Here is a 27,779-nt window from a genome sequence, read left to right on the forward strand (position 1 = left end):
CTTTGGCACTGGAGCAGAGTCAGGTGCGTTGCTTTGGCAGGGAAGGGAGCTCTGTTGTTTTGCAGAGTGCATTGTATTTTAATTTTTTAAACTATTAGACTAAAATGTATGATTACAAAAGCTAATAAAGAGGTAGAAAAAAAGGTCCCACTTTTATTATCACATTTTCAAAGATCTTAATGAACTTATTTCATTGAAGTGCAAAGGAAATATTGCAACCCATGTCATAGGTAAGGAAATCAAGATGTACCAAACACATCTTTTCACAGCCCTACAACTGCTTTTCAAAAGCTTGGAGTTGAATGGATACTTTTCTCATTCCTGTTCTTTGGCTCAGTTTTTTGGGCTAAATTGCCTTTTTTATTTTCTGCACAGCAGATTGGGTGATGTGGCTTTTTTCCCCCTCACTGCCTTTCCCTCCTCCCAGAGTAATACTCTATTCATAAAGCTACATGTATGTTAGGGAAGGGAAAGAGGCAAATGGTTAAATTTTACGTATTTTATTTAAGTGATATTTAACAGCACTTGCCTTTGTCAGACAGATTTTTTTGATGATTCCCAAGTAATAAAATCTTACTGACGTGTGAGTAAATAATTTCAAATGAATTCTTTGTACAGAACCTCTTAGCTCTGAAGCTGAAATCTGTTATTTAAGTAATAAACAAAAAAGTTACAGTCTGCTTTGGTTTCAGAAACTGTTTTCCAATGAAATAACATACTATTTTGTTTAGAACCTTTTATCTCTTGTGTTCTCCAGTTGTTTCCAGATTATTACCAAAAAATAACTAAGATTCTCAACCAACATCTGGTCTCATGCAGCATTTTTTCCTGAAGCAAAATATTTAGCCAAGCTAGGATTGGTCCTGACAGGGCGCATTCAGCTTTTCTTTTTGTTTCTCTTTGTGCAGGAGCTGGAGTGTGCATTGCCAGGCCTCTCAGAGTGGCAGGGGAAGGCTGGAGCCTCAGCTAATAACTATGCACAGAATGTGGCTTTGAAATGCCAGGAAGCAGTTGTGAGATTCCAGCCAAGGTAAGACTTGGGATAACACAGCACGTTTCACTTCTGATTAACTGTAGGAAAGGCTAATTCACTTGCTGCCTTCTGCATAAAATATTCAGACTCCTGGCTCTTGTTGGCAGTGTATTCTATATTTATACATCTAGGACTGTTTGGAGAAAGTGAAAGGGATAAAGATAAGAATGCAAATTTCATCATTCTTTAAATCCCTTACATCCGAAGCAGAAAGAACGTCCTCAGTTTAGAAACTTCAGCCTCTCTGTGCCAAGTTTCAAAAATACTTCTCCACTTCTTTCCTTTTCCCCCAGTGCTGAATTGCCTCTCTTTCTCAGAGCTGCATTCTCTGAGCAATGGGAATGGGAACCTTCACACCTGATTATAGCAAGGGTGTCCATTTATGTCCAGTTTAGGCTCTGGGTGCTGTGGCAGCTGTGCTTGTTCTGGTGCTGGAAGGGCACTGTGTGCTCAGGTCTGGCATTAACCACGTCCTGATGGCAGGTAACTCAGCAGGTGATGAAGTAACTCAGCTCTGCTAAGTATTGGAAGTCACAGCTTCTGCTCTCATCCATCGTGGCCATGCAAAAGGCTAAAAATGGGGTTTCAACTCACCCAAAGGACCGATGAAGGTGTGTCCTAAGGATAAGATTTAGTCCTTACTAAATCTGGGGGCACAAATTTCCCATGTTCAGGTGCTGGTTTGTCTCTGCTTTTCTGAGCACAGAGTTTTTGTCAGGTGAGCCAGGTCCCTGCTGTTTCTCTTGATGTGCATGATAGCCTTGGTGCCCTTTGGCAGAGTTTCTGGCTCCCTTTGGAGGGTCTGAAGCAGCTGCAGCAGCAGTCCATCCCAAGGATGCTCAGTGGCTCAGGGCACAGCTGGTTGACAGCCAGAGCTCACTGGCTCGAGGTCTGTTTGCAGTCAGGAGTGGGACAGCAGTGACAGCGGCCATCCAATGGCACTTTGGTGCTTTATGTGACATGAACTGGTTGCTTTCTCCACAGCTTTTAGGAGGCAACATGGTAAATGATCTTAATTTCTGCACTCAAAGGAAGACTTAGCAGAATGAAAAAGCATTTAATTAGCTTGGACAACAAAGTGCTTTTGCCCTCCAATGCTTGTATATGCAATTGAAACACAGCATCTCAGGAAGTGTTTCTAATTAGGAAGCCTGCCTTCTCTTCTTCTGACATTCCTTATGTGAGGAGAGAATCTCATGGACTTGTTAAGAGAAGCTTCCTGAGTGTGGTATCAGACCTACCCAGTGGCTCTGCTGGTGGGATATTTCTGTATGGGTAGATAATAAATGACTGGTTAATTTTGAAAGGAATGTGATGAAAGACAAACAGAGAAAGATAGGAACCAGAGTGGAGTGTGCATGAATAAAACAGCAACCACAGCAAAGTTCCCCGGTCCACTTCAACTGTTTGGCCTTTTTAGTCTGCCTGGCATTAAACAACTTTTCACTGTGCTGTTTATTCTTGTTTAACACCATGATAGCTCCTTTGAAAGCCTGCTATCCAAAAGGGCTAAGTCTATTAAAGAAAGATGCCTGGATTTACCATTCTAAGTGCTGTGCAAGCACAGTGATCAAATCTCAATTCTGACCATATTTCAATTTGATTACATTATGAAAAAAAAAAAAAAAAGTAGGTGACTTTACTCTCAAATAAGGAACTTCAAACATAAACCAGTGTTGACATGTGGTCTGTGGCCTCACACACACAATGCCCTCTTTATTCTAACTGTCCTTGAACTGACACTCCCACCACCCAGCTGTGCCAGGGCACTTCCACTCACCTGTGCTGGAGTTCCCAGCTCCAGTTTGAGGATCGCCGTGTCTGATGACCCCTCCTGAGGGTCACCACCAGCTGCCCCCTCCCTCTGCTGCCTTGGCAGGGCCACAGCAGGTGACAGTCCATGTGTCAGCTCACAGGGGTCTCTGGCAGCTGCACCAGGCTCACAGCACTGACTCCAGAAACAGGCTGGGACACTGCTGCCAGGGCATGATGTCCTGACTTGTTTTCTGCCTTCTCTGCTGGGGGACATGCAAAGGTTAAGCAGTCAGGGCTGGCAGCAGGCAGCAATCATAGCTAGATTTGGGCAGAACACATCTGTCAGCACCACAAACCCCAAGTTTCACTGTGTTCCACTGGTTTTGCTGGGCTGCTGGTAAAATTAGCAGTGCTTTGGGGCAGGACACCTGCCTAGTGTCCCTAAGTCAAACTAAAAGCTCTCTGGTCTATAGGAGGAGAGGGGAGGGACACAATGCTGCACCTCTCCTTATGTATCAGATGTGTAGGGGGAGTACAGGAGAAGAAGGACTTATGTCTGTCTCAAATAAAAAATCAAGGTTGATTGTTTCTAGTGCATCCTAGAAACTGTTGTTCTGCTTTAACTGAATTGCTGTAGGGGGATATAGCTCTGCCTTTAGTCTCATTGGGGATTAAAAGTCTGAATACCTCTGAACTCTACAGAGGTTTTTAAGAAATCTGTGAGGCAGCTAAAAAACAGATCATTTTGAAATGTCTAAATATGGATTAAAGACTGCTGAAATATGAAAAATTTTCAGCACACTTCCTGTTAAGCAGAATAATCTAAGTTTAGGGTATTCTGACAAGGGATTCTCATAAACAGATGTGACAGAGAAAAACAAACCAGGCCATGTAAGAGCAACAATCCACAGAATTATGACTTAGAAGGGTCTACTGTTTCTTTGAGGGAGTACTTTCATTTTATGGTAACCACTGAAACAATAAAGGAAAGTTTCGTGGGATTTGAGGCAAATGGAAGAATAGACTTGAAGAGATTTGCAGCCAGAAGAATAAGGGAATAGTGTCTTGTTTTTGGCTAAACTGTACCTGACCCGTGAAGCAAAGGTTTCAACCTCAAGAGGTGTTTATCATGTATGATTTGTGAAAATCAGCATCAATTTAGTAGATGAAACACCATCTGCATGGAAGGGAACCTTTACACCTTTTCTCCAGAACATAAATTTCTAATACTATTACCCGAGATTACACTGAATACTGCTCTGGTCATTGTGTGTAGCTGGGTTTGGATATGAGTGCAATATAATCTGCACCTTGATAGAAGGTAGATAAAAGTTATAAGCAGGTCCCGGGAACAAATAAAGGAATTGGCTTTTTTTTAACAGAGACTAGAAAAGCCAGTGTGGAACAATAGACATGATTACAACAGCTGCTTCTGCCAATTGCCTTCTCAAAGGCAATCAGCAAAACTGGAGTGGGCTGCAGGCTGTGTGCAGTTACCTGAGCAGAGCCTGGCTCTTTCCTCAGATGCCTGTTACAGAGAGAGGAGGCTGAAACAAAGCATCCCTGGGCAGTGGGAAGGTCAATGCTTCAGCAAAGGCTGCGTGTCAAGTCAGTGTGGAATTCAGAACTACAGTTTGGGGTGAAGTTTTCTGCCCAAAAAAAAAATTCCTGAAAGTTCCCCCACTTCACCATTCCCCAAATAAACTGGGAATGAAGTGGTTTCATTTATCAGGACTTATCTGGTCCCTATTCTGTGATTCTGTCACTCTATTTTTGGCAGAGGCTGTAGAGTGGTGGTTGCTGTCAGACTTGTGATTGTTCTGCAGGAGAAGTGGAAGTGCTGGTAGCCCAGGGTTGCTCTGGATTTTGGGGTCAGCTAGAGCCTCCCAAGGTTTCTGTGCTTCTCTGAGGGGAGGCCAAGCTCTAGCAAGGCTTTCAATATTTAAATTTGCAAGGCAAGTATGTCTTGAGAGTGCAGCTCAGGTGGGAACTCCTGAGGTTTCCAGGGTTTCTGCTGAACAGCTACACCTCAGAGATGAGTGGGAGGCAGCAGGGAAGCTGCAGAAGTCCTGATGTTCCCATGCAGACCTGCATGGCTGAGAAAGAGCCTGGGAGTCTGCATTTCCTCACCTGCACAGGCAGCCAAGTGAGCAGGGAGAAAGTTGGGAAATGACTGACCAGCTCCTAAGAAAAATTTCTTCAGAGATGGTGGTATTAAAACACTGGTGTTTATGGTTGCAGTGATACTTCTTGTACCAAGGCAGGGAAAAGTCTCTGAGCAAGCTTTTGGGTTGCAGTGCAATTAAACAAAAACAAAACAAACAAAAAAACAAACAAAAAAAAGGGGCGGGAGGATGGAGAGAGGATAGTGGAGGAAGAAGATAGGAGCAGCTCTTGCTGCAGCCCCGATAAGGACCACGCCTGCTGAGTATGAGAGCTGCTCCTAGTAAGAATAAAAAGTTCTGCCTGGGTTACACAGGGCCTGGGACTAATGAGACAGGTACTGCTACACTGGCTCCCTGTCTGACTTCCCATTCCAGCACTCAGGGACTGCCCAGGGAGTGCCCTTGGGCCCTTCAAGGTGGATTTGTCTTTCATTGCAGGTGTATACTTTATGTTCACCCCAAAGCTTTCTGCAGCTCTGCATTGCTTTCTAAGGAGTCACAGGTGTGTTTTTGATGCATCCACCTGCAGCAGTATGATTTCATAATGCTTTTTGCCATTTGGGAAGGCCTCAGAAAGGAGCCTTCTGTTTTCTGGGTGCTGAGATGTGCTGGTGGTATGTTCTGCTGTAACTGTGGACAGGCTGAGTCACTGCCCTGCGAGGGAGCTGAGACTGCCACTGATGAGCTGTAAACCACCTAGGTCACCCTCACTGGCTCCTGGACTGGACACAGGGGAGGAGTGTTGCGCCAGGATAGACTGCAGGTGACTCTGGAAAAGGAGTTTCATCCCACAAAATACTGTGAGGTGGAGGGGCAGGACTCACCGTGGCATTACCCATGCCAAGACGCCAGGCATGTGGGGCGTTGTGGTGCTTAAACACACGAACAGCCTGAGGATGGGGTTTGTGTGACCAGGGCTGGGCTGGAGTGAGATTTGCAAGTTACAAAACATAATTCTCCTTTCTGGGTTTCACAGAGGAAACGTGGTGGGGATTTGCTTAGGCTATCTTCAAACATCTTCCCCAGCTTTTAAAATTATGTGGTTTTATTTTAATTTTATGCAGGTTTAAAAGTGATGTTGTGCATAATTTAAAAATTCACATGTCCTGGTCTGTATTTTAAACAGCACAGTGCTCATGCAAATTTATTTCTCCCTTGAAGTCTAGTAGGAGCTCTGTTATGATAATTAGATTTTGAATGGGTTTTTTTTTCCTTTTTTTTTTTCCTTATATCCACAAGCCTCAAATGTACACATGTTACTTATTGCATCTTTGCCATCTCTGTCATGGAGAAAAGGATAATTCTGCCAAAGGAGGATGAGAGACATATATTTGAGTAGTAACCACAGAGAGAATTTAATTTTCATTATTTTACAGGATGTAAATTATACAAAATAAGGGTGCCTGCAATTATTCAAAATTTCAGCTAAGGCCTAAAATAATTTTAATGTACTCAGCACAGATGGAAAATGAGGGCTTGTTCCTGCTGCTTTTGAAGTTAATGGATATTTTGTGATTGACTTTTAATGAGAGTAGAATCCAAACCATAGTTATTAAATTGTAAGCCCTGTGTTGCCTGGTGACAATCAGAAAACCTGCATTTGCCTAGCAGAGCAATTAATCTTGGTGAAAATGAAAAAGCACACCCCAAAACTTTCTGTGTAGAGTAAAATCAGCTCAGCACACAGGAGACTGAAAATGTTAATGCTCATCACGCAGAAATGGCTGCTCATCTTAATGATTTCAGTATCTCCAGAATTTAAAGAATGCATAAATAAGAGCTTCTTACTCCAGTATTTCTAGTGTAAAAAGGAACAGTAAAATGAAAGATTAAAGGCATCCTAAAACAGCTGGCAAGAACATCAGCCTGAATGAGAGAGGTGGTACCTCATGGCTGCTGTAAACCTTTTACTCTCCAGAGTGCAAGACTCGTGAGGTGTACAGCTGTGAATGATGTAGAACCTTGTACAATTCCTATTAAAAGTGCTGCTTGCATTTGCTGCTTGGTTTTGTCTTTTTTAAAAAATTGTTTTGTTTTATCTTATTAAGGAGAGCTCCTGTTTGCTCTGTTATGCACCCTGAAAGGAGTTATCCAAATGAATACCAGAAGTGTGCAAGTCTGACACATGTTGTTTTCATCCTTTCCCTCATGTCTAGCTCTAGTTCAATGAAATAAATCACCTTAAATATTTTTTCTTCATTAGTGAATTAGTTCTTCAGCTGTTTGTAGCCTTGCAGCTGCCTCCTTACGTGTTATTAAACCAAACTATAAATATTTCACTCTTTCCTATTAAATTAGTCCTTTTGCTGTTCTCATGACTCATTTCTGTTCCTATGGGAGTTGCACATCTTGGATCCTGTTTGGAGCCAAGTGGCTGTTCACTCTGGTGTAGCTATCCAATGTATCTGGTTTGTGGCATAGCCACCATTTCAGTCTTTAAATGCCTTACAAATCCAGGAAGAACTACAACAAACACCTCTGTATCTCTCTGTTCTGGTTTTGAGGTCTCTAGAGGATTTTACAGGTATTTCTTTTTGCTGGGATGACTCTATGCCCAGAAAATATGAATTATTTTGTGCAAAGGAATCTGGGTTTTGTGTTGGGTTTGATCACATCTGAGTGAGTCTCCAGGGGCCAGCAGACATCAGCACCTTTTCAGCACTGACAAATCTCATTCTCTGGGACAGCTGCAGTTCTCTCGCTTCCCCTGAGTTGAGTCAGCTTGTGGTACACCCATGTTAGGCTCTGAAACCAGGTGTGGGAAGCCTCACCTTGTTCTGGGAATGGACAGAGTGGTGGTGGGAGGCTACCGGGGTCGCTCAGTCTGTGGGAAGCTGTTTCCAGGCTTGAGTTTTGTTCCTTGGTGTAGTGATTTAGGACCTAACCCTGACGCTGGGAGCTGTGTGGGCCTCGTCTGCCTGGGTGGGGCACAGCTCCTCAGTGGCCACAGCCAGGGGGAAGAATTTGCCCCTCACTAGTCCAGGGCCTTCCTTTCCTCTTCCCATGTGGAGAAGCAGCAATACACTGAGAGAAAACCAAAGATGTGGACATCTCTGATGGCAGGCAGGTGACACTCACTAGAAAATGATGACATCTCTCTTACAGGATTTCCAGCACCCAGGGCCTTTCTGAAACTGGCAAAAGCAGAAAGCTGAAGACTGGGAGCCTGAAATGCCATCAAATTTAAATATGGAAAGATTTATTCTTTATGGCTGTGATATGGGAAAACTCTTGTTCCTGATTTACAGCATGTGGGACAGACTGTGCTTAGATTTAAGCGTGTGTTTGAGCTTTTTCTTGGCATTAACCCTGTTAGCTCACTGAGTCACAGAACATACATCTGTTGACACAACAGAGTGAGCCCAGATGTTAATGTCATAGTTTCCAGGACTTCATTAACAGTTTAGATGTATTATTTAGGATTCCAATAAAACCACTGTTGTTTTGTATAAGTGAAAAAATAGAGATGTTACTTTCACAGAAATGCTATTTCTTTAATAAAACAGATTTATTCTGTAATTTATAAATTATATACACACATGATTAAAAGCTTGAGATATTTGCAGCGCAGATAGGCAATCTACTGAATGATTTTTTAAATTTTGTTTTGTAGAATAGATCAGAGCACAAGCATTTCACCAAAAGAAGCAACTGATCAGTTTAATAGCTTAAATGAGGTAAGTGTAACCAAAAGTTGAAAAACAATGTTATAAATCTTGAATAGATGTTTTGGTTTTTTGTTAATTTCAAAGTCTTGGAATAATGTAATTGCTGAATAATCATAGTCTAGCTTTTTAATGAATGATTGTGGTCATGTTTTTGGTGAAAAAGCTTTAAAGTGTGGTATGAGACTGCTAAAAGCTGTCTCATACAGCTGAAAAGCTAGAAGGAAGAGATTTTATATTTTTTTAAGCCAACTTTATGATGCCTTTTGTTTATGGTCAGAAAAGAATCAAACACACAATACTGACTGAGTGAAGGGACATCTTTCAAGAACATTTAATTTTTTTCCTCATATTACAACTCAAAATGGTTCATCTGTTAAATATGAACCATTTATATGTTACATATCATATGTTTATATTATATGTTTACATTTATAATATATTTATGTGTCATATATATATGACCCATAAATATGTTTTGTTTAAAAATAAGGAGTACTCAAGGTTGCTACATCCTGCATAAGTTAGCTAAGAACAGTATGGTGGAGTCTAAAAGGTGCTCTGGTTGTAAGATGGAAGGAGGGGAGAGCTGAAGAGGGGAAGCAAGGAAAGCCAAATAACACCAGTGACACTTGAAACAAGCTGCTTTCACAGGGATTGTGCCAGGAGCACAGTGTGGGTGAAGCACAAAAAGCTGTTGGTGTGATAACATCGAACAATGGATGAGCCTGGGTGAGGTTCTCACCACCAGCAATACCCTGGGAGGGGCAGGGGGTAAAGCCAAGCTTTGCAGTTATGCAAAGTGAGAAACCCTATAAAGCATTTCCCCACACCCGGGGACCCTGCACCCTGGCACAGAGTCCACTCACACTGCAAGGACAGTGGGGGACATGGGACTTACACAGGGAGCAGTTGGGATTTTTAGTGTAGGCCAAGACAATGCAACAAAACCAGAGGGAGAAGAGAGCTGGGTCAAGAGAAGCCCATTCCTGAAAAACTCTGGGAAAGGCTTTGTTTCCATAATGAGGCAGAGAACATCTATGTCTATTAATAGCTGCCTGACTTTCATTAGGGGAAGTCCACAATGTGTCCTTTTAAAGGAACTCAGACCTAATCTTCTCCTTGCAGTGAATTGTTTCCTCTGCATTTTGTGTCACTGTTGTGCAGCTCACTGTAGAAAATCTCAATGCTGACAAGCAGGGCACATTCAGTGACAATACAAGGGAGTACACTCAGCCTCTGTAGAGCCACCTCAGGCCCGGGGAGAAATCATTAAGTTATTGTTTCTTTTGAGATGCCCCAATGCAAATATTCACTGAAGCTTCCGCTTGAAAGCTTCCATTTAAAATCCTTGCAAAGGATTCCTTAAAGGCTAAGAAAAAATATGTAATAAATCAGTGTAAAATAATAAACCCAATGATTGGCTTAGCAATTAAAATAAATTGTTAATAACCAATGAGAAATCAGCAGGGGTTACAACCTGGTGCTTTCTTTTGCAAAATCTTAGATGTTTTTTTGTGTCTCAGGTCTATTGCAAACCTGTGCCATAAGAAAAATTATCTTTCTGGAGTAGAGAAAATGGTGTCTCTCTTCACTGCTCACCCGTGGCATTATGCAGACCCAGGGCATATCTTGTTCTATCTTATTGTTGCTTGTTTGTTCCCCATAAAGGAAGTTCTGAATTGAAAATGTCATATGCCTCAAGGCACAAATATTGCCTTAACAGATACTGCAGAGATTTATTTATGTTCGCATAAAATGTGCCTATCTTATTTTAACCTGAACTCTCAGATTAAAAAGCTGTTCCAGTGTGACATATAAAAGCATTAATTTCCTTAGAGTGAAAAAATGGAACAGGTTGAAATTTGCTCAGTTTCTTTCCAATATGAATCACTTCAAAGGCTATTAAATGCTGAAAGCTTGGATTACTCTCCTTCTCTGCCCCAGCCGATTTCATAAATCCAGTAAATCCATCAATAAACTGGATATAATAGAATAGCTGCCTTCCTGTCTGGGAAGCACAGGAGCAGGCCCAGGAGCAGGCTGCAGGCATTCTTTTCATTCAGGAACATCATGTGGGAGTCAGGGTGGTATCAGTTTATGCAGGAAGCACCAAGCCTGTGCTTTGCTCCTCACCTCTGTTGCCAGCCTCCTGACTGAGTCTGAGCAGAGCTCATGGCTGAGGCACACCTGGGTCCTTTCCCTTTCCCTCAGTTCTTAAATTTATCAAACCTTTGGATGACCACAAGAATGAGACAAAGGACGCTGATAATGGTAATCTTTTATCTTTCTAAGATAAAAGATTAAATAAATTCTTTCTAAGGGCAGGGCTTTCATTTGTCACATCATCTCCTGTCAGGTTTGGCCTCCTGGACACGTTGACCAACACATCCCACAGTGCTGGTCTGGCTGGGCATGGCCCTCGCCATGACAGGGTACTGCCTCTCAGTGCCACAGCATCTTGGTGATGAACTGGGAGAATTTGTTTTTTCAGTGTCCCACTCTCCAGAGGGATTTAACAGCGTGTGGCATTCATCTAGATGTAAGACATATCTGTTATCTCAGTAATTCTTTGACCTAAGGCCTCCCCTCTTCATTTTCAATAATCACTGGCTGGAAGGAGTGATGATCAGTGGGTCCAGGCTTTGTTGTTTGTAGAGAAGGTGTCTCTACTACAGGCTGAGCTTCCTCTGGGAGTGGCAGTCCTTTTGTATTGTGGCTTCTCCAGCAGACAAGGCTATGGGATTTCAGTGACCGTGTTTTGTTAAAAGTGTTATCAAAAAACCAAATGGATGAGAAGGACTACACTGTTTCTCTTCCTGTCTTTCTCCAACTTAATATAAATATCTTAATTTTACCATATTTGTAATAGTGTGCAATGCTTTTTATCTAGGGGAATTGGCTTAGTTTAATATCTTTGAATTGTCAGTTGCTTTAAGAGGACATAAGGAGAGATAAGAAACCTTCATCCAAGACAATTATAATTGCTTCTTTTTCAAACTTTTGGGATACTCTTCTTAAGAGAAAACAATATGGTTACTTTTTCAAGGCAATTTATAGATCTATTTGAGATAGTAATATGTCCTTTCATTTGCATTAGGATGAATCAGGAATTACTGCATCAGAAAAACTCATGTTAGGCACCATAATGATCCTGGAATGAACACCAAATCTGAAGTATTTGAACTGAGATCTTTGCTGATATAGGACACCATAGCTTAAATTACTTCAGTTATACTGGATTTCCATGTAGGGACATTCTCAAATTGATGATGGCCACCATGGCCACACTTTTCCCTCTGTGTGTTTCAGTTGTTTGCACTGGCTTCTAATATGTTTAGCAACTGCCTCTGACCAGCCATGAGCAGAGGTGGCCCAGGCAGGCCCTGGGGACAGGTCTGGCCGTAGCAGTGCTGTGAGTAGCATGTGCTCAGGCTGCTTCTACCCCAGAGCAGATGTGCTGGCCTTTGTTCTAAGCTGTGTCTCCTGCCACATTTCCTGTTAATTTGTGGTGACTTTTTCCTGGATAGTGCAGTGTGGAAGTGCTGTGACACTCTGCTGTGGTTGAGGAGTAAGATGGGGTTGCTGGTACACTCCAGATTCATCATCTCCCTGGTAACATCAAGACAATCAAAGCTACTTAGTGTTTTTCTCAAATCCCTGTCAAGGGCACACTCATGAAAATAGATAAGGTATTTCTATTATCATTATTATATGATTTTCTTTTAGTGTTTTGGCAGTGGCTGGAAATTTGCCATCCACCCACCTTCCCCAGATGGGTGAAAAATATCACTTAGAGCAACCGAATATAAACCAGCTAGTGAATAACAGCATAAGCATTGCTGAAATACAGTGTTTAACAATGTAGTCTGTGAGAATGCTTTTACACTGAACTTCCCATAAATATCAATGTGTCATAAGTAATAGTGATGCAAAGTGAATGCATTTTCTTGAAACGGGATTTTTCTTGTCAAATGCTTGAAGAAGCAGTCCATGAAGGTTAAGTCCTTTTATCAGACATTCACTTACATTTTCCTTATAGGCACATTCTTATGGGTTGTCATCTGTGTTCTCCCTAATTTTCATCAGCTGTTCTCCTGGTAAGGTCCAGGCTGGGATCAGAGTTGTCACTGGTTTGTAACTGGTACAGTCATCTTTTGCTAGATGACATTAATGACTGTAAAATTCTGCCTGGCTGTGATAATTCCAGTCACATTGTTTGGATTTAGTGGGCATGGCAGACAATGGGAAATGAGGACTTCCCAAAACAGTGCCATATGTATGACGCAAGTCAGCACCCTTCCCTTGACAAGGAAATGCACCTGAAGGCTTTTAGGGGCAAGAAGGTTTCCTTAATTTTCCTGCATTTCATAAAAGGAATGAAAGGATGAAGGCAGGAAGTCATCCCTGGTCTTCTCAGACAACTGAGCTGAATTTTTTTTTTAACCAAAAGTTAAAAGTCTTACAACAAAAATAATGCAAAGATGTATTAAACTACTCATTATGTAGGTGATGTATTGTCACACAAAGGAAATCAGGCCAATAAATCAATTCATTTTTCATTAAATGAATCAATAAATTCATTTCAGGTGTTTGACAGAGTGAGGAAAAGAGTTTTCAGGGTAGAAATTTGAGGAATTTTTTTTTTTTTTGCATCTCAGATTATTTTCTTCCGAAAATGCCCCTCATAAATATGTATCACTTGAGTGACTTAATGTTATACGTACATTCTGTGTGTGCCAGCTGTGTGGTTATTAGGACAGCCTTGTGTGGTTTTGTTTAATGTTTTGAGCTGTATTTCCCTTGAGATGGGGGAGCTGAATGCGTGGGGTGTGGGGAGTGACTCATTTTGCCCAGTCAGATGGTGATTAGGGCTTTCACAGCATTTCCATCACAGTGAGATGCCTGTGTCAGATCGTGCAGCTCAGTGCTGCATGCAGCATTAAAAATTCAAATCGGAGCTGGACCACGCATGGCACAGAGGCTGGAAGTGATGTGGCAGATAACTGTCCCTGTCATTGATTTGCCTGCAGCCAGTGACAATGATGTGTTGATTTTTACCTTTGCAGCAGATAACAAATGATCTGCTGCCCTGTAGAACTGGCAGCAGCCCACGTAAAAGCCCTGTCTACATAATGAAGTATCTCTAAAACAGCCAATTAAAAAAAAAAATCTCTTTCCCAAGAATCCCTAGAGTGATCGTGTTGTCAGTAACTCTTTGTTCACTGCTGTGTACCGCACTCACAGGCTGGAGAGGGAGATTTGATTTTTTATGAATGGTAAATGGGGAGGGACATAATGTCATCAGATCGTGATGTCAGCCCAATGAATGAAATACTTCCTTAATGTATTGCTTCAAGCCCAAGAAGAGGGACACCATCTCAGCCTGGCTTCCTGGAATAAATCGCCTTTTGCTGACAAAGTCATCTTTCCCACGTGCCATGAATAATCCATGTAAATTGGGACTTAAATAACCAGGAGTCAAGAAACTCATGGAATAGTGCACGTTTGCTCTCCCCACGTCCTCCCGGAGCTGGCAGTGGAACACCCCTTTGCAGGCGCTGCCGATGGGCTCCGGGAGGTGAAGAGCAATTGCTGATCCCTGTTGTTCTCTACCCAGCCCAATGTTCTGCTTTTGTCTGCAGAATTCTTTGTTGAAGCTGCAAGCCCTGGAAACTGATCTGTGCTCTGCGTTTCTGCCAGCCCAGGAGGAAACTCCCCAGCTGCCGGCACCCAAGGACACAGCCCCTTCTCCAGCCCAGAGCAGTGTGCAAGCTGATGGGGCCAGTTGTGGAGGTAAGCGAGCGTGCCATGATGTGTTCTCATTTGCAATTATAAAAAAGCCTTGTGACTTGCACTTTAAAATCAGGCTTGCAGCCCTCTGGGAAACAGTGCAGAGCTAATGCAAAGCACCATTTCCTCCTGCAAACACTGTGTAACGTAAAAAGGGGTGATACCTGTTAAAAGAATGAAAATTAATGGCTGTAACCCTCTGGTTTTCTGAGAGGAATTTTTCCTTTTCAGAGAGGTTTTAAGAATCCCAATTCTTTTATTTTTAATTTTAATCTGTTATTTTCCCCCAAGTAAATTTACTCTCTTTACTTCCTATGTCTGTATTGTGTGAGATCACCTGCCATATCATGTAATTCTATTTTTGTCATTCTTTTTGTCAGAGCAATATCACTTCATTTCTCCTATTATTGATTTTAATTTAATGCATCAGCAGAGAGATAGCGAAGGTGAGTTTTACAGCATGTGGATTTTAATCATTCATGATCCTGTATTACTACCCAGCTGGGCAAACTGGGGTGTGTTATCTCTCCCTCTTCCCTAAGTAGAGAAATAAATATCCCTAAGGCTCAGCCCTGTTTTTGTCAATTCATGGCTTGTAGTCACAGGGCTGGCAGAGTCGTGATGCTCAGTAGAAGAGGAGTCACTGCTCGTGAAAAATAGGTCAAAGGCAGTATGACTAATACTTCTCACAGACAAGTGACATGAATACACAAATACCTAAGTCGTGCACCATGTATGGTTCAAATTAAGGCAGGTAGGTCAGTAATCCCCTTGCAGTTGTTGTTTCATATCAGAAAAAAAATCTGGGTTAAGAACTTATTTTATTTTAGGAGCTGCTTGCTCAGCATTTTCAGCAAGAAATAACATTAGGTTATTTACAAAAAAAATCATAAATGATAGTGTTCTGCTTGAAAAATTCCAAAGTTTGAGGTTGGCACTGGAAAAATCAAGGAACAATGCATGTAGAAATCAAATTATTATGAAGATGAAGGAATCTTAAAATTCTAGATGTCCTGGATTTTTTTTTTATTAAAAGAGAATGTGTTAGTCCAGCCAGGCAAATACTTTAATAGCTCTTGGACACTGCTATAGAGCCTGGACTGGGGCTAACCTTGATGGGGATCTGAAGCAGAAATAGGTCTCATTTGTGTGCTGCTCAGGAAAAGACATTCTGCAGCTCACCCAAAATCTGCACTGACTCCTTTCCTTTGTATCAGGGTGGCATTTTCCTCTTTCCCCAGTAGTTTGCTGCATTATTTTGCTCTGGTTATTTCATAGTGCATTGTTAGGATGGTTCTTAATTGTTTCCCCTTAATTATTATTTGCTGGTTTTAATAGATTTTCTTTTTATTTATGCTGGTGGTGACTGCTGCTTCCAATCCTCTCTCCACTCCCCTTTCCTCTCTGCAGCCACATGGGGAAATGTTGCATGATGTAGCATTTCTCTTGCACAGTTTCAGAGCATGCTCTGCCACTCCTGCAGTCCAAACTCGTGCTTTAGTTAAAGCTTATCTATTTAATGGGTTTTAATGTGCCCTCATTCCTGTTAACATCTGCTTTGTGGTTTGTGGCGTTTTTAGTAACTTGCCATTTTGCACAGACAGAGCTGGTCCTAATTCTGTCTCTTAAATAACCGCTGAAATCTTCTGATGCACTGAGCTGTCACATGGCACTATTGGCTATTTGAGCTCCACCCTGGCTGGAAGTGAAGGGATTTGTACCAGGCTGGGAAGAGAGTTTCTAGAATGCCATGCATGTTCCATCTTTAGTTATCAGCCTTTCCTCAGTGGATCAGGCAAAATAAACACGATCCTTTCATTACCACCCCGGTCAACAAATTTTAGGAAAGTGTACATCGTATGTATGGAGAATGAAGATACAACAGTCTATAAGATGACAGAGTGCTTCAGGATGCCAGTTTTAAGGGGATGAATAGTAACTTTGAGCAAAGTCAGCAATTTCCAGTTTACGTTTGAATATGTGAGAGCTGAGTTACAGTTACCAAAGCGAGACTGCAAAGAGTTGTGAGGGGTACCCTAAGCTAGTTTTTTAAAGGGGTAATTATAGAAAAGTAGGGTGTAATTTCTGTAACTTTTGGATATGAGATTAAATCACATAAGTGCCTGCAGCAGTGAGCAGCTGAACCTAACTACAGGAAATGACTTCTAAATGACTTTTAAATTAAAAATTCTGATAGAGGCATTCACAGATGTAATGTGTTTAGGACTGAACACCCTACATCTGAATATTATTTTTTCTATGCAAGAGGTTTCTGTGTGTTATTGTTTCACTTGAAGAATATCATAGGCATAAATGTAGGCTTGCACCATAGGACTTGTCATATGAAGTCCACCTGCTGAACCATGCTGTAGATTATCAGACACTAGAATTTGGCTTTAATTCCTGTAGCGCTGTCCTGTTCTCCTAAGCTGCATGGACTAGATGGGATGGAAGAGATGCTTAGGGGCAAGTCACTTGCTTGGGTAGAGGTGGCTTTGATTCCCAGTTTTGGCAAAAATAGAAGCTAAAATTAGACAAGAAACATGAAGACAGGTTATTTAGTGTCTTGTTTAGGATATACACAGAACTGGAATCAGGATGGTGGCCTTAAGTGTTAATTAAAAATGGAATTGGTTAGAACTTGTCATCACCCTGAGATGTCCTACTATTTCAGTAGTTGTGCCACTGAAATGAATCAGTCTGAATTATTTGCTGACCACTTCTGACTATTTGGTAGTAATTTAATGCACTTCTAGTAGTTGGATCTAAACCCTTTCTTGGGCCATAGAAAAGTTGCAGGAGTATTCAAGCCTTGTGGACCTTGCTGTCAGAAGGCCAAGGAAATGAAAGTGCCCTGGCCTTTGGGAAATATTCCCAAATTATAAACATGCAGGTTGTCTCCCTTTCATTTGCTAGCAGAATAAAAGAACCTCCTTGAACTTTGTGTGCTTGGTTTTACACTGGAGCTGCACCAGCCACTGCTTGTCCTGTGTTTTTATCTTCCAGTCAGCTTAGTCCTGAACGTGTGCATTTCTTCCATTTCTGAGACTGGGCTGGGCCTATAAAATTGTCTGGTTGTAGATGTGAGGAGTAGCAAATGTCTGTGACTATAAGGTTTATAAGTGGTACAGGCTCTCTCCTGCATGAAGGACATTTTTAGGTCTACAGGAAGTCAGAGGTCAAATGTTGGAAAGTTATTTCCTTCACTTATCAAACACAGACTAGCTGATCTTTTTATCACTTCATTTTCCTTTCACAGCAAGGGCACTGATAGTTAGTACTTATTCCTTGTAATAACAGAACATGAGAAACTGTGCAATTGTTCTTAGTCAACATATTTCCCAGTGATTATGTGTTTCTTGAAGTTCAAAGATGGTGAAATTAAAGCAAGGGAAGCCAGGTTCCTCTCACTGAAAAACTGCTCTTCAGAAAAAAAAAACAAAAACAACAAAACCTAGCAACAACAAGAAATCAAAACCCAACCAAAGGTATTAATTTTTAAAAATCTTACAGGGTAAGGAAAGAGTACTTTCCAAAAAGAAAGAACACTTTTTTGCAGAACACCAGTAATTCCAGCCATTGTCACTCCCTGTTGTCAGTGTCCATGATTTCCCAGGACTGCTCAGTGCCCTACCCCTGCTTCTCCAGGTGCCTTCCTGGGGTCTCTCTGTGGGAGGATTTGAATCTCATACAAGGTTTAGCAGAGTTAGGTGTTGCTCTGGTATCTAGGAGAGCTGAATTTCCCCTACAGAGGATGAAGTACTTAGAGGAAGGATGCAAGGTTGAATTAATAATCAACTACATTGTCTCGTTGTGAAAATGCTTAACATAATTATAACTGATGATGCTGGTAAGAGTAGATGAGCTTATAAACACAAGAGACGTGTAACTTTTGCTTGACAGACTAAGCTGTGATTGTACAATATACAATAGGATTTTTTTTTGTTGTTGTTTGTAAAGCAAAAGCAGTTGGATAGTGTCCAATAAAATTGTATTTAAGCCATTGTAATTACTATTTTTTAGGGAAATATTGGGGTTTTTTTGAAGGGTGCCATTCAGTCCTGGTTTTTCACCACTGTCACAGTGTAGCAATAGGGATTTGCAGTTTTGGTATTTGTTGGAAAGAGGGCAAATAAAATGTACTACAAAGGTTCCATTCAAGTCCTGGAAAAAATACTCACTCAGCATGGGAATGTGATGTTCCATGTGCAAAGCAGAAAATCAAAAGTGAAGGTAAAAGAACTTACCTAAACCTGCCAGTTCTTCTGTGAGTAAACTCAGGTACAGTTGTTTTTCAGTGCAGTTTTAGACTTCCATTAATAAAAAGATTCTGTGAAATGTACTAGAATGCATGATATATGGCAGATATAATACTGACACACGTGCTGCCTGGAAGTGCAAAATAATAGATATTAATTAAAAAGTATGAATGGGCTTAGAAAAAAAAGAAAATAATGTAGCTGGTGCAAAATATAATGTACTGTGGAAACTACTGTAGGGAAACTTGAGTCAGAGCAAAAACTTTGCTTTAGTAAAGCAAGAGAGAAATAATTTTGGGCAAGAACTTTTATGAGATTGTGGATTTTCTCCCTAGAAAGTATAATCTGCCTTAAATCCCAATTATCTGATAGCAAAAATAGAGCATCTGATAGCAAAAAAACCCAAATTTTACCTTTTAAGGCACCTGTGGTGAGGTTTGCATTTACAGTCCAAGACATTGTTAACACAGTACCACAAGCATAACTCCTCCAAGGAGCAGCTGCTGCCCACGACCTTGAGTAAATAAATGGAATGTTCTTGGTGGTGGTTGTTATTTTCATATCGTGTGTTCTTTGAGCCAAGGGTATGTCACTGTTACCCAACCAAACCTGCAGGATGCTGCAAGCAGCCCTGGAGGAACTTACCACCAGGAAATATTATATTTTTGACCTTCCTTTCTTTTCACCAAGGGACTAAATGAAAAAAATCACATAATTAAACTTATTGTGGGCAGTCATCGTCTTCTTCAGGAAAGTGGCTTTCAAAAGCAAACAGATCTATGAAAATACAAGCAATGCTTCTATTCTGGGAAACTCTCCATCTTGACTTCATAGTTTATAAATACACCCATCCACCTCCTCCTGTGGAACTCAGAAAGGATTTATGTGAAGCCAGTGGCAGAACTTCTATTTTCTCATCCTCAGTACTGTGTCCACCCTGCATGCAACACTTTGCTGTTTGCTGTTCACTTTGAACACTTATGCTTGGAATACTTCTGTAAAGACAAATTTTTATTGACCTAGGTAGCTCTACCCCCTGTGAGTGACCCTCAGTCCACAGTGATTTATATTTTCTTTCTAGAGCCTGTGCCAGTCCACAGGGACTGGCAGAACGACATGGAGAGCAGCCCACAGGAGCATCACTCCCTAGGGACCAGCCGACTGCTGTTTCACATCACAGATGGAGACAATCCTCTCTTGTCACCACGCTGCTCTATCTTTAGCCAAAGCCAGAGATTTAATCTAGACACAGAGTCTGCCCCTTCTCCACCAAGTGCTCAACCTTTCATGATGTAAGAAAATCTATTTTAATTCTTATGTATTTTTCATACTTTTTCTGCAATTCCCAACCTTTGACTCTTCATGGGTTTTTTACAGTTGTTGCTATGTCATAAAAAGCAAATGTTTGTATTGTGGTGTATTTTGAAATGGATAATTTGCAACACCAGAAACTAGTGTTTCCTCAGTCACAACGGTGTACAATATTTTTTTGAAGTCTTTGCTTATTATAGTTAGCAAGGACAGTTTTAAATGTTGGTAATTGGAATAATGAGTGAACACAAGATAGAGAGGGCTCTCTAGGTATAACACTAAAAAATTGAGCTGTAATTGAGCTGTAGCTTGAGTTACTGATGAGGGGTGACAATGACATAAGGCATATGAACAGTCCATGTATGTGATTTCCAGAAACCAAGCTGTGAGTTTCAGAGAGAAATCAAACTTTCTTAAAAGCTTATATACAGGGCTTTAGCTTCAGCTGCATGTGGATAATAATCAGCTCTATTGACTTACAACTGTAAATAATCAGAAACTAAACTGTCTTCAAAATGATAGTGTTTATTTCTAGTAATGAAAAACTCCCTGAGCTTACTTCTACAGATCATGTCACCACAGTCTCCTGTTCTACTTTAAAGATTTGTGAATAAAGGTGTGGGCGTTAAATGTAAATACTGGATCAGGCTTTTGCCTACTAGATTAATTTTTTGAGATATATTCAGAAATCCCATGATTAATTAAAAAAAAAAAGAGAGGATGAAAGCCAGATGGTGAACCCATTAGAATACTCTAGGGGTACCTTCAAGCAAAAGCAATTATTTTATGCTTACTTTATAAAACTAAGTTGTCTCCATCCAGTGAAAGGGTAGAATAGCCACGAATTGTGAAATGCTAAGTGTTAAGTGTGCCTGAAAACAAATAGCCAGCTCTTAGATCCCACAAATCTGTTTTTGGCTTTTGCAGGCCAAGAAGTTCTTCCAGGTGTAGCTGTGAAGACTGCAAAGAACCACAGACAGTAACACAGCTTACCAAGCATCTTCAGAGTCTCAAGAGAAAAATTAGGAAGTATGAAGAAAAGTTTGAGCAAGAAAAAAAATACCTGGTAAGACAAGAGTTGAAAAGGTAAATACTCCAAGAGGGAGGCAAGAACCCCAGTGTATTTAAACTTTTTCAAAACAATGTGAGGTAGGGTATTTCTGGTAAAATGAAACAGGAAAATCTTCAATGAATAGCTTTTCAGCATCTTTCAGTGTATGCAGTAGTTCTGAGACTCTACATTTTCTTTGGATTACCTTTGTTGCAAAATATCCATCTTTGAGAAGTGTGAATCAGTGAAACACGGCTGACAGGCTTGTGAAACAAAACGGTGCAAAAGGTGAGAAGCTATCTATTTGCTTTGTAGGAGTCATTTGCCTGGAAACTTGTTCTGCTGTGCAGATCCCTTCATGCAGGCAGACTCCTATGAACCTCCAAAGCCTGAGGCTCTGTACAAGCTGATCGTGAAAATCAGAGAAATAAAACTTGTGGGGGTTGTTTGAGGTCAGTGGTGAGTGCTGTGCTGGGAATTGTGCAGAATAAGAATATCAAAACATACCTGATGCTAAGGAGGTGTACAATGCTAAATGGAATTTTGTGACATTTTCTGACTATATTAAAATTAAGCAAATGATATATTACCTTTTAATCCTGTTAATGGCCGAAACTTTTGCACTGTTTGGCTTGGTGGGCATCATACGCTCCTAGAAGGACAATTTCATACCTAAACAACCCTCACAATATGGCCAGAAAAGAAATTATTTCAGGAGCTTTATTTTGTGAAATTGTTTTGCAATTGTATATATCTGAGTTTTGAAGATTCAGTGTCAATTCACTATAATTTGCCATCAATTTCTAAATGCAAAATAATCCCTGATCTACAAAGCCTTTGTTGTTTGTTTCTCTTGAAATCACTCCTGCACAGGATTTTTCATTTGATTAATTAAGCAGGTCAGTTGAAATTCTGAAAATGCTGTTTCCCAAGAGAATCCCTGTCTTAAAGTAAGAGCTTATTCCTGCAAAGGACAGAGAGCTTCAGTTACCATCCTGGAAATCACTTAGGAACTTGACTAAAATTAGGTATTTGATCAATCCTTTTGAAGTCACTGAAGTTATTTATCCAATCAGTCAGAGACTGAAATGTTCATTGCTGTGCTTTTTGGGATCAGAGACATAACACTCAGATCCTTGTGGCACTGTGTCACAATAGGGAGAGATAAGCCATGACAAATGAATGCCATGATCAAGCCAGATGCTCTGCGTGGCTCTGATAGAGCGCAGTCAGAACTACGGACATTTTGTAGCACACTGGGGTGGGGAGGGTTTTATCTGTTTGATCCTTTAGCTGTCAGTTCCTTCTCTTTCTTTACATTCTTCATATTTTCCTTTGCATTCAGCCTTCTCATGGTGACAAGACTTCCAATCCTGAAGTTCTGAAGTGGATGAATGCTCTGGCCAAAGGTCGGAAGCAGCTCAAAGGTACATAATAGAGTGTTGTGTCCCTTTGCTGCTGAGGCTTTTGGAAGTGGGAGTGTAACTGGAACCTTTTAAAGTCAGTTTTCGAACCTCACTGCCCTGCTTATTTTTCACAGTGTGTGGCAATAAGTCTGCCAATGGCAAGAAAGATATTATCTGATATGACTTGCCTTGATTCCTGAAAGCAGGGATTAAAGTGAGCCAGTTCAACCTTCATGCCTAGGCTAGAAAGGGGAAGGGGGAAAAGCCATCATCTCTCCCTCATCACTACAAACACTCCTGCAAAAGGCAATGCTGTTCTGAACACTTTCATGAGGGTCTAAAACACAGAAGTTAAAAGTTTCCTTGTAATAGCACAAATGTAGGTGCAACTGTTTCTTTAGGACTGAGAGCACACATCTCTAAGGATTTAATTTATTTTGATCATAAAAACAGATCTTGCCTTGATAATAAATTTGGCCTTGAGGGTCAGGTTTTGCCCTTGACTCTGCATACCACTCCATTAACGTCTGTGGGTGTATCAGATGCTTTCCCTTGGGGAGTCTGTAGCCAAGACTGATTGATTTTTTGAAGGCTATTTATAATTTATCCAAATACTTTTTTTTCCCCTGTTATAAATGGATTCTCACTACTAAATAAATTGTAGTAGTATCTTTCATCTCTGTTCTGGATGTAGTTAATAATGTGGATATAGAGGATGTGATTGTGGTAAATAAAGAAGTAGAAACTTATCTTTTAGTGAATTTCTTCTGGAAATTCTCCCTTGAGTACTATTCTGTATAACTCCTAGATGATGATAATGATGATTACTATCATTATTTCCCCTTGAACTCTGTGTTGCAAATCCAGGAAGGGTAAATGCAAAGAAATGGCCAATCTGCATGGTTACTTTCCTGAAGATTGTATCTCTGACTCAACCACTCAACCTCCTGTCCAGAGAGTCTAGGTTTCATAGATCAGCCTCACCTTCACACCCCAAATGTCTCAATCCTGTGACAATCCCTGATTTTCATTATCCTGAATACTGGCACTGCTTTTAAATGAAGCCAGATTCATGAGGTTCACATGCCAAGTACAATTGAAATGGAAAGCACTCAAATGTTTGTAGATCCTTCTTCAAATATGCAAGGCTTGTCTATCCTTTCTAGATCTATGGGTTTACCAAAAATTACTGGTTGTCCCCACAAATCTGGCCTATATCCTCCGACCATCACAGCTAAAAAGTGATGTTTCTGTTTCTGCATGGATTTCAACAAATTTAACACAGTTGGAGACATCGATCTCCTGCCTTGCCCAAGGTCCTTCACCAGACAGGCATATGCTTGGAACAAAATCTGGTTTTATGGGAGCTAATTCAGATTTTAATTCAATTTCCTTGTTGCTCTGTGCAGGTCCCTGGAGCTCCAGGGGCTTTGGCTTGGTGTCAAGTTAATAGAGTCACATGCTTTATCACATCCAGGCAGGCTGCTGACTGGGAAGCTTCTGTCTTCTGCTGGGGTGTTCAGGTGCTCTTCTTACAAGAGAAGTCATTTAAGAAAGTGGTGGTTTCTCCTTGTGAGGACCACTTGAGCAGCTGGGTTGGCATGGCAGGGTGGCCTCTGGAAGGGAGAGGGACAGTTTAAATTGCCCTAGGAAGCAAAAGATATTACACATTAAAGTGAGGCAGAATTACTTTCCTACCTGCCTGTGGTATGATAATAATTGTTAGCAAGGAGTAGGAAAGTTTGGGGTTTATTTTCCTGGTAGTGTCAGAGGAAACTCCTTTGCAAATACTTCTAATCTGTTTACTTGCCATGCAATTTGCCTTTCAGAGCTGAAACTCAGAATGTCAGAAGAGCAAAACTGTACCTCCACAGTGCCCCAAAGAAATGAGCAGTGTGAAGGCAGTGGCACCTCTAAAGAGGCTGGCACACAGGAGGCCACCAGCATGGAACCAGCTCCCTCAGTGGAAGAAACCATGGATAGTGTGTTGAGACGACTAAAGGAGAAAAGACAACACTTCAACCTTCCTGAGACTATTAAGGTATTTAAGAAGCATGGCTGCTCCCTCAGAACTCTCTCACCTGAGGCAGATGTTGGTGTGTGGCTGGCTCAGGGTGTGCCAGGGAGTGCACATCCTCTGTCTGCTGGCACTGCAGTGCATTCTCTCTCTAGTGAGGTGGGAGCTCTAGTGCAGTTTCCAGAAGTGACTCTTCTGAGAATAATTGCTCAGGCGCAGAAGGCTTTTTCAAGCAGTGCTAAGCATTTTCTGCTCAGAGATGCACATGTGAAACTGTTTGCCACGCACTGCAGGAACCTGCTGACTTGAGGCTGTGCGCCCTAAACTTGCCTATCTGGTGTACTGAAGATGGTGGCAGCACAAGCATCTTGAGTCCACAGAAACTGTGTGACTAAAAACACTCCTGAAGGTACTTTGATGATAAAGATCCCTTCTCAGCTGAGAAATGCTGAAAGCCTCTGCAGAGTCAGTAGCATGCACTGAGGTGACAGGGACAGCACATCCATCCAGACTGCTTTTCTTTCCTGACCTTGTACATTTGTCCTGATCCTGCCTCTTCTCTCCCATGTTCTCAATTACTCTTCTGAATGTAGGAGCAATATTCCATGGAACATGATTGCTTGGCTGGGATATCAGTTTTTGTTTTAGAACTAGTACATATATTAAATTTTGCTGTACCTTCACATTCCTGGCACAATACAGGGTTCTCTAAAACAATATGTACCACCCAAACCCCACTCTTCTGGGAGCTGTTTTTGCTGTCAGAGGATGCTGCTGTTTTGATGCTATTACAGCCAAGCAGGACAATAAATTCTGCCCTCAAAGGTACCTAAAATCTAAGTGTTGACAGTAACATTTAGATTTTGGTTGGTGAATTAGAAAGATGAAGTGGTAAGAGGGTGAAGAACTAAATGCTAAACTATATGAGAACTAAGAAATTATTCTGGGTGGATTTCAGTAGCAGAGAGTACTCAGCAGAGATAATTTTTAATTTTTGTTTTGTTTCTATTCTTGGTTCTCAAACAACTAGTTGCTATATAAAAACCAGGACTGTGCATAACAATGCCATGCTTCTCAGATCTTGGGCACTGCATACATGACTGATTTTTAAATTGTTTCTTTTTTTGTGCTACTTTTTTAGAAAGAAAAATGAAATGGAAAAAGTGTTTCATAACCAGAAAACAAAGAAAAAAAGGCAACAAACCCATGCTATTCTGTACACAGCTCTAAAATCCTAACAGTACAGACTGTAGGATAATATTTTCAGTCATTAATTATTTATTGATGGGGTGAGATCAGATGACACCACGACAAATGTCTCTGATGAAATCCAGTCCAAAAAACTTTCTTGTAAAAGTAAGTGGGTATCTGTCCCACTCATTTTTCAATTCTTTTGGACTTCCCCTAATTTTCCAAGAGAACCTTCTAAATTTAGGAAATGGAAGTGAGGGCACTCACTTCACTCATTGTGAAATATTTTCACAAACAAGGAAAAATTGTAAATTAAATGCTTGCACATGACAGTATTTTCTTTTTTTTTTTTTTTTTTTTTTGAAATCTTATTAATATTCTGTTTTCTTGTGGAGAGAACTTGTGTTAGCAAAGGTGCTTGGTAATAGTTATCAAATCTGCTGGGGAACAGTCTTGAGCAGGAATAACATAAAATCAAATTGATCTATTCCAAAATGATATGTTTTAGTAGCTCCCTAAGCATAACATTTAAAAAGATTGAATTTTGATTATGAGTCATCCTGGACTTTCGGGGAGAATGAGGTTTTTGGCACCGATGATGTGAAATGAATCAAGGATGTCTGTGGTAACAGCAAAGATCAAAGGCTTCATTTCAGCTACAAACAACTTTGGTGTTACTGTAGATATATCTTACTTACAACATTTTGTTTTCTATATAACATTTAGATCCTGCACTAGAATCTGAGCTAGATGAATAGTAAACTAAGTAGCAGCTAAATGTTTCTTTTTTGGGGGGTATTTAGTTGTTTTGGCCAAAGATAGCATTTCCATGAAAGCCTGCCAAGCCCTCCCCTGAAGTTCACTGTGGGAAACCTCTAAAGCCCTGCTGAAATACAAGTGAGAGCATGTGTGTCCATGGAAAGGTGCAGAGTAAGATCCCAGTATGTCTAAAGAGCACAGAACAGAAGACCTGAATAGGAAACAGCAGAATATGTTTTCCAGAACCAAACGCCCTCCTGCAAAAAGCCTGTGAGAAAAGTCATTGAATGAGAAGGCAAACAGAAAATTTAGGTTGGCCTGTGAATGGCTCAGTACCCCACAAAGGGGTGGCCACCTGTTATTGTTTGTATTACATGAATTACCATCTCCCAGTATATTACTGGGAGATGATAATTTATGTAATAGCTCACCTTGGGTTTAGGTACAAGGCTTTAGGAAAAAAATAAAGGTGAAGAGCATGAACGTAGGAGTTAAAGAGATAAAAGGCAAATAAACACAATTTTAATAATACTACTGAAAAAGCTGCACCAAATCCCCAGAAAACAAATCCAAGACTCAACTCCCAACTTGGAATCCAACGTGAGTGTTGGGTGGCTGGGGCTGTGCCTCTGCCTCAGTCTCCCGGGGGAGCAGCAGCCTTGTGCTGCTCAGCTCTGGCTCACAGCCTTTCCCAGAGGGGTAGGGTTGGAGCTGGCCTGATGGGAGCTGGCACTGCTCTATGGAGGTGTCATGTCACTTGTTGTCTTCCTTTACACTTTTTGTTTCTAAGTTTGTGTTAAATGCTGCTTTGTAATGAGCCACCACATCCCCAAGAGGCAGACCGAGGCCCTGGGAACCTGACTCTGTGCCTGCATGGAAACAAAGAACTGCCTTTGACAGGCTCTGGGCAGGCCCAGCCCTCACTGGGCTGTCTGTCCTTCTGTCTCCAGTTTGTATTGTCTGTCTGGAAAACAACAGTGAGCTTGAAGGCATAAGCATGCAGGGAACAGAACAGACTAGTAAGGAAGATAACTGCACACAACATTTTGTATGCCTCTGTTCCAAGTTATGAAAACCATACTACCTTTTCTTTAGGTGAAGTCCCTCTTTCTTTACATGTCACAAAGAACTTTTGCCTTCTGCATGAATGTTTGCAGCCTGTCCCCCAAGGCTTTTCTCAGACTGGCTCCCTTTATGTATCTGTCTTCTCATCATTGACCCACTTCAGCTCATATTCTCCTTGGCTAAGAAGCAGTGTTTCTATTTAATTAGCATTGAATCTCCTGCTGCTGTATGTAGCCTACAGTCCTAAGATGTCTCAGACAATTCTGTAGTTTGTGACTCCAGCTGCCTCCTCTCATTTTGAAATTATCA

At 41.0% G+C, this 27,779-nt stretch overlaps 1 protein-coding gene across 5 annotated transcripts in view; it reads left to right on the forward strand.

Annotated features, from left to right (window-relative positions):
• The window catches only part of FAM13C (family with sequence similarity 13 member C), a 117,287-nt gene that overhangs the window by 80,599 nt on the left and 8,909 nt on the right, over window positions 1-27,779 (forward strand). For all 5 annotated transcript variants that reach the window (XM_038140034.1, XM_038140033.1, XM_038140037.1 and 2 more), the window contains 8 exons: window positions 909-1,030; window positions 8,567-8,630; window positions 14,264-14,414; window positions 14,792-14,857; window positions 19,752-19,962; window positions 20,909-21,047; window positions 22,378-22,459; window positions 24,268-24,479. In XM_038140034.1, the coding sequence (XP_037995962.1) occupies window positions 909-1,030; window positions 8,567-8,630; window positions 14,264-14,414; window positions 14,792-14,857; window positions 19,752-19,962; window positions 20,909-21,047; window positions 22,378-22,459; window positions 24,268-24,479 (1,047 nt within the window). The remainder of the gene's footprint in view (window positions 1-908; window positions 1,031-8,566; window positions 8,631-14,263; window positions 14,415-14,791; window positions 14,858-19,751; window positions 19,963-20,908; window positions 21,048-22,377; window positions 22,460-24,267; window positions 24,480-27,779) is intronic.

This window comes from Motacilla alba, chromosome 6, assembly GCF_015832195.1.
Source record: "Motacilla alba alba isolate MOTALB_02 chromosome 6, Motacilla_alba_V1.0_pri, whole genome shotgun sequence".
Taxonomy (NCBI): Eukaryota; Metazoa; Chordata; class Aves; order Passeriformes; family Motacillidae; genus Motacilla; species Motacilla alba.